We start from the raw sequence: 7,070 nt of genomic DNA on the forward strand, positions 1-7,070 counted from the left end.
TTTAGCATGGTAATGAAAAGTTAACTGGAACAGTTATTCTGTTATGTTAATTCATCTCACTCAAAAGTTTATGCTGAACCATAAATCCACCTCCCCCACCTGTCCCCAGGCTGTCATTAGTCTGTTACCATTGCATTGTAACTATTACCTGTAGTCCTGAATATTGCAACTAGAAACATTTTTTTGTTTTTAGGAAAATTTGGGAAGAGAAAATATCACAAGACCCACATCATCTGGAAACTAATTGCCTTTGCATCTGGGAAATGTTTACTACTTATGATATTCTCTGTCCAGTACTGTATTGCTTTTAATTATGAGCAAAGTGATCAATCAATGAACGGTGCAAGTATGGCAAATGACGTTTGTATCTTCAGAGCCACTTGGGCATCAGATTTATTTTCTAAGGAAATGGTTCTCAAACTGTTGTCCATGGGCCACAGGTAATCTGTGGAGTTTTCCTGGTGGCAGCAGAACACAAAACATCTTGAGAGCAGTGCTGTGTGGGATTGAGAGGCTGTGGGAGGTAATAGTTCACATGGGGATTGGAGAACCACTGACCTATGAGTTAAAAAGAGGGTGTTAATACATTATCACAATCGTCAATGAGGGATTGGGGTGGGAATGGGATGTTTGAAAAGGAAAACTTCTACCCTACTCACTTTTCCCCCTGTTGCTCCAAAATCCATAGCAATACAGATTCTGGGATAGTAGCCGTGTCAGTCATGGATTGCCAACCTATGCTCTGAAACTATTACAAGTGCTTCTTTAATTAATCAGTAGTGATGGTTTTATTATTAGTGCATCCGATGCCTCACCTCTCCATACGTTAAGACTTTATGGGTGAAGCCACTCTAAGTTCCATGTTCTATTCTTTTTATAAAAAGTCGGGGGTGCAGTGCGCTAATACAATACAGAGACACAATTTTACAGTGCAGAAACATATTAATCAATTTGAGGATAACCTTAAATCCATCCTAAATAGTATTCATTTAAATACCTTGAAAGGTTGAAAATACCCAGAACTTATCCGTCACTCTTTTATATTTGAATCATATAAACTGCTCCACGCTTTCATGAGAGAAATTCCTAACTGAATTATATAAAATGGTATACGTTAGTAATATTTCACTTCATATAGTGCTTTTCACTGTGAAGAATTCGAAAGTACTTTATAAGCTATATATGTGATCCTGCAAACCCTCTCTCATGTTAGTAGTGAGAAGATGAGAAATTATTACCCATTTAATACATCATATTATTAAAGCACTGTACTTTAACACTTGTGTGGGCTTTTGGGAAGATATAGACTTTTTATTAGTGTAATAATTAAGTTACCTGGACTCCCAAAACATACTTTAATTCTTCTTGCAATGAAGTTTTGTATATTTCTGATATTCCTCTTCTAAAGAACTCACTCACTCACTCATGCCCGTCACCCCAATCGGGGTATGGGCCGCCAACCACAGATCTTTTTAAAGAACACCAACAGTTTAAATCGAGTTGGTGGATAAGGTTTGCCAGAAGGGAGACCTGCTCTAGTAGATCTTATAAGGCCCACCCAAGCAAGGCTTCTCTACAGTGGGCGTGATCAAGACCCTAAAAGGTGGATGGCAGAATTGCACTTGGGCATCATACAGTTATAGCGGGGAGGAAGACTCTTTTTATGTGAAAAATTAAGCACACAAAGGTTTTTACATTCTTTAAAATCTTTTTATGTATACTTTTTTAAAATATAAAAATTTTGCAGAGCAGCAATATATTTTATCCTTCTTTAATTTTTTTTATTTACACTGGGCAAATGCCTGTTTTCAATAGAAATAATAAACTATTCCAGTGTGATTCCCAGTGTAATCATTGCATATTAATTTTTCAATGCTAGGACTCTCTGATCCTTGAAAAGTCTCAAAACTGGACCTCCCAGAAAATGGACCATATTCTGATTTGCTGTGTTTGTCTTGGGGATAACAGTGAAGATGCTGATGAAATAATCCAGTGTGACAATTGTGGAATAACAGTGCATGAAGGTAATTTTGTCTCTTTATTCTATTTTATTATTGGGAAGGAAAAGATAAAGACATAAAATATAAAGGGCTTGGCTACACTTACAAATTTGCAGCACTGCAGCAGGGTGTGAAAACACACCCTCTCCAGCGCTGCAAATTGCGGCGCTGCAAAGCGCCAGTGTGGTCAAAGCCCCAGCGCTGGGAGCGCGGCTCCCAGCGCTGTCCGTTATTCCCCACAGGGAGGTGGAGTACGGACAGCGCTGGGAGAGCTTTCTCCCAGCGCTGGTGCTTTGACTACACTTAGCGCTTCAAAGCGCTGCCGCGGCAGCGCTACCGCGGCAGCGCTTTGAAGTGCTAAGTGTAGCCACAGCCAAAGAAAGTAAGCTGCCTGGTCTGACGTATGAACCCTAAAAATCTGGTGTTGGATTCTTTGTATTTCAGACATCTCTTGCAATAGTATAAATTTCACTCTAACAGACCAAAAGTGATTTTTTTTCCCCTTAGGTAAATGTGCTTTTCGAGAAGAAAGCTTCAGAGAATATGAGGCAAGCTATAAGATAGTTTTTAGTGTAAATTCCATTTTGAAAATGCTAAAATGCAGGATATTATATTTCAGGTCTTATTTTTGGGAATTCAGATTAAATTTAGGTGTACTAATGTTGTGCTTCTGCTTCATAAACTAGGGCATAAGGTCATGGCTGTAAATTCTAAGAGCAAAGTTTGCAGTGGCACAAAGTGGACAGAAGGCCAATGAGGACCAAAAGGTGCATGTAGCTGATTGGGAAAGGATATGGTCAGGGCTGTTGAGTTCATGTGAAAGTTAGATGCTTGTTAAATTCAGTATATTAGTGAAGATAAGAGGTTGAAATCAGGAGGAAGTTCAGGCTATGTGAAAAGAGGAATTGAAAATTATTATTATTATTATTATTTTATTATTTTTTATTTGGTAATTGTTCCAAAAGTTCACACTGGGTAGTATTGTGCGTGTAGAAGTCATCTTGTAACATGCAGAAAGTGATAAGGGAGCTAGGGGGTGTTGCCTTAGAGATGCAATTAGGTAGAGTTTCCAGTAGGCAGTATCAATCTGCCTGCCTTTTGGGTTTCATGAAAAAATTGAGGCTCAGAAATCTTTCTCTTTTAGTCTTTTCATTAGCTGGTCTACTAGGGTGACCAGATGTCCGGTTTTGGACCAGTACATCTGGTTCAAAAGGAATCCTGACAGCTCCGGGCCATTCAATATCTGGTTTGCGGTGCCGCAGCAGGGCTGGCAGGCTCCCTTCTGGTGCCGTGCTGCGGCCTGCGTGGCTCCTGGGTCCAGAAGCAGCCGGCATGTCTGGCTCCTAGCCTTAGGGGCTGCCAGAGCGGAGTCTGCATGCTGCCCCGCCCGCAGGTGCAGCTCCCATTGGTTGGGTCAAGGAAGGGGAGGAACTAGCACCACTCACGAGCGCTCAGCAGGTGGCTGTTGAGGGGGCATGTTTCTCCCTCTGCTGCCCGACCCTCTTCTCCTCGTGTGACTGGGCTTGAGCTGCAGTGCATGCCCTGCGGCGAACCGCCATCTGTCTGTCGCCCCATCACCGGCACCCAGGAGTTAGAGGTATGTGTATCCCCATCTCTAAGTGCTGGGAATGGGGCTGCACCCCCATTCCCCTCACTGCATCCCTCCCACCCCCCGTCATTGCATCGCTTCCCTGTCCCATCCCATGCTACACCTACCCATCACAGCCCTGTACCCCTTTCAGCACTCTGCCACCCATCCTCTCCACTTCCCAGAGCTGCCACCCTCATGTTCCTCACCCCCCACATCCCAGCACCCTACTCACCTCCATACATTGCCGCACTCCCATTATGTCCCTATGCATCCCCATGGACCTCACATACCCCCCTCCCACCCTCTCCTCTCTCCTTCACTGCCCCCTCTCTCCCCCACCCTGCTCTCGTCCTTGGCCTCTTTCCCGCCATATCTCTCTCCTCCACTCCCCCTCCCCCCCCGCGCCCCAAATCTTTTCTCCTCCAGCCCACCCTCCTCCCTTCCCGGCAGGATGATTTAGGCAGCCCCTGGAAAAGTATATGAAAAAGTCTCTCTGTATAGGAAAGTGTATGCATGCATGCACGTGTGTGTAAGAGACCGTGTCTTTGTGTGGGGAGATGCGTGTATTGCCGCATGTGTGTATACCTGTATGAATAAAATTTACAGCCTAACTCTTTGACTTTTATTCCTTTTACTGGCTTGCGCACAAATTGATGACACAAAATGTGTGTATTCATTTCATAACAAGTTTTTAAAAGAGACAGGAACTCTAAAAGAAATGTATTATTTCTTAAAAAGTGAATGTTGTTGATTACTAATCGCAGAAGAGCCAATGTATCAGACATTTCTCCCCACCTTTGTCTCGTTACATTCTAAACTTTGTTGCAGACTCTCTCTTTTATGTGTATGTCCAGCACCTACCTGGAGCTCTGATCTTAGTTGGGGTCTCTATGCACTAAACAATAATTGTAATAATACATAATGTGGAAATATGTGTTAGTGCATGCTAGAAGTGTACACATGTATTCATGTGTACATCTGCATGTAGGTGTGGGATTCAGTTTCTACAGATTTATTTTTATAGGTACTGGACAGCTGTGCATTTCTGTGGCTGTGCTCTATGGATTTGTATTTTGGCTTCGGGAGTGGGCCTTCAATGGAACCATTGCAGCTGTGATAATGTGTAGTCACAATTCCACACATAAAATTACAATAACTTCAGGGAACTAAACACATGGAGCTGGTTACGAAAAATGGGATGAGGGGAGGGATAGAATCATGAAAACCTTTGTGAAATTTAATTTTTTTCTTAAATTACCCTTTTTGACTGTTTTGTTTTCAGCTCTAGCATCTTGTAACAAATAAAACCTGAACTTAGCATAATACATCTGTCAAATCAATAAATATGCCTGTTTGGTCCGTGCATTGAAAATTAGCATGTGAGAGAGGGTGGGGGAGAGCAAGTGACAGAGGGAGGGGGGATGGAGTGAGGGGGGGCAGGCAGGGGTGGGTGTTCAGGGAAAGGGTGGGGCAGTGGGTGGGGTAAGGATGTTCATTTTTCTGGAATTAGAAAGTTGGCATCCCTATGTACTACTGGTTTACTCTTAAATTTTTATTTAGGCGTGACACTGCAAGACTTTTAGAAACATGTTGCTAGAGCAAGCAAGTTAAAGGTGACCTGCAAGGGGAAGAGAAGTTTGTGCTATTATTTGATTCTTTAAATAGCCTGCATTTTTTAAAATTGCTTGTTTTGTTCTGTTTCTTTTTCATCTCAGAAATACCAGGAAAGTCAGGTTCTGTTTTCCCTGTTTTTGTAGGAGGACTTCTTGGATAACTCTGAAATAAGATTTGGAGCTTTATCAGCCTTAATTGAAGGGTGGGTGTGCTTTTTTCCTCCCAAGGGTCAAAGTTAGCTAGGTGTAAACAAAAATCCGAATATTTTAAATAGCTGGAGTAAAAGTGCTTTTAACTAATCAGATTTCATTTATTTGTTTTTTTCTGATGTACTATCCCTGTCAGCTCTCATTTGTCTGTAGAGTTTCCTAGGAAAGCAAGGTAGATTACCTGAATTTCTGAAGTGTATTTAAAAAAAAAAAAAAGAAGAAACCCCCAGAACCTCTGGTTTTTTACGTTAAACCTATAAAAGCCAGGAAGAGCCACTCTTATTTTCTTTGCATGTTGCTTCAAAAAGGCGAAATAGCTTTTCGTTTAATATAGAAAAGTTTTTAACTTTAGACTGAATCTCTTCCAACAAATAGTTCCTTGCTTCTTCTGTCCCTACGAACTACAGAGAAAGTTAATTTCCTTTTGTGAGTTCATATTCCCTCCAGACAAATGTTGACTACTTGTAACATTTAGCCCTGGTCTACACTGGGGGGGGGAACGGGGAAATCGATCTAAGTTACGCAACTTTAGCTACGTGAACAACGTAGCTGAAGTTGACATACTTAGATCAACTTACCGCCGTGAAGACACCACGGTGAGTCGACTCTGCCTGCGCCTCTCGCAGCGCTGGAGTACAGGAGTCGACAGGAGAGGGCTCGGGGGTTGATTTATCGCATCTAGTCTAGACACTAGATCCAATCCGGCAGGTAGTGTAGACATACCCTTAGTTAGCTCTTCTTTCATTGACTAAAATGTCTTCGATGAGTGGTTTAGGGCTACCTAAAGTCTCTTGACAAGGTGGGAACTATTGGAGTTGTTCCATAAGAGAACTTGGTGTTTTGTGTATGAAATAAGTCAGGGGTCGGCAACCTTTCAGAAGTGGTGTGCCGAGTCTCATTTAATCACTCTAAGTTAAGGTTTTGTGTGCCACTAATACATTTTAATGTTTTAGAAGGTCTCTTTCAATAAGTCTATAATATATAGCTAAACTATTGTTGTATGTAAAGTAAATAAGACTTTTTAAATGTTTAAGAAGCTTCATTTAAAATTAAATTAAAATGCAGAGCCCCCCGGACTGGTGGCCAGGACCCGGGCAGTGTGAGTGCCACTGAAAATCAGCTCGCGTGCTGCAGGTTGCCTACCCCTGAAATAAGTCATGCCAGACCAATATCACACATTCTCTATCTCCTCACTCCACCTTTGTTACTCATGAAATTGTGTTTTGAAAATTCTCCACATCTTATGCTTTGAGCTAGCTACAATTAATGAATTGAGACTCTGAACTTTTATTTTATGGTTCATTCCAGAACACATCTATCTCTGCATTGCCCACAACTTCTATTTTATAATCTGTTAATGTGCTGGTTGTAGATGGATGTAAGATGCAGGAAACTAGTTTAAACTAAACTTTTACAGCAATTTTCTAGTTTCGCTAGCTAGGTGTTGGCTTAGCTTATTAGAAAAAAGAAACCAATGCCTGCTGTCTTTGAGTGATGATTGAGTTGTTATGCTGGTGAAGAGTGATGGTGATAATTCTCAGAATATTACTGCATGATCAGCAAATATACTCCCTAGAGCAGTGGTCCCCAACCTTTTCGTCTGGCGGGCACCAGATGAAGGACCACGGCTGCATTTCGGCGGCGATGCCTCTCGAT

The 7,070-nt window shown here is 41.9% G+C and overlaps 1 protein-coding gene across 9 annotated transcripts in view; it reads left to right on the top strand.

The window, feature by feature from the left end:
• Window positions 1-7,070, top strand: part of PHF14 (PHD finger protein 14) — a 288,520-nt gene that overhangs the window by 18,030 nt on the left and 263,420 nt on the right. For all 9 annotated transcript variants that reach the window (XR_005593828.1, XR_005593827.1, XM_039523434.1 and 6 more), the window contains exon 4: window positions 1,880-2,024. Coding sequence is in view for 7 of the 9 variants with exons in the window: in XM_039523434.1 (XP_039379368.1) it covers window positions 1,880-2,024 (145 nt within the window). In the remaining 2 variants the exon portion in view is untranslated. The remainder of the gene's footprint in view (window positions 1-1,879; window positions 2,025-7,070) is intronic.

Source organism: Mauremys reevesii, linkage group 2 (assembly GCF_016161935.1).
Source record: "Mauremys reevesii isolate NIE-2019 linkage group 2, ASM1616193v1, whole genome shotgun sequence".
Classification (NCBI taxonomy): Eukaryota; Metazoa; Chordata; order Testudines; family Geoemydidae; genus Mauremys; species Mauremys reevesii.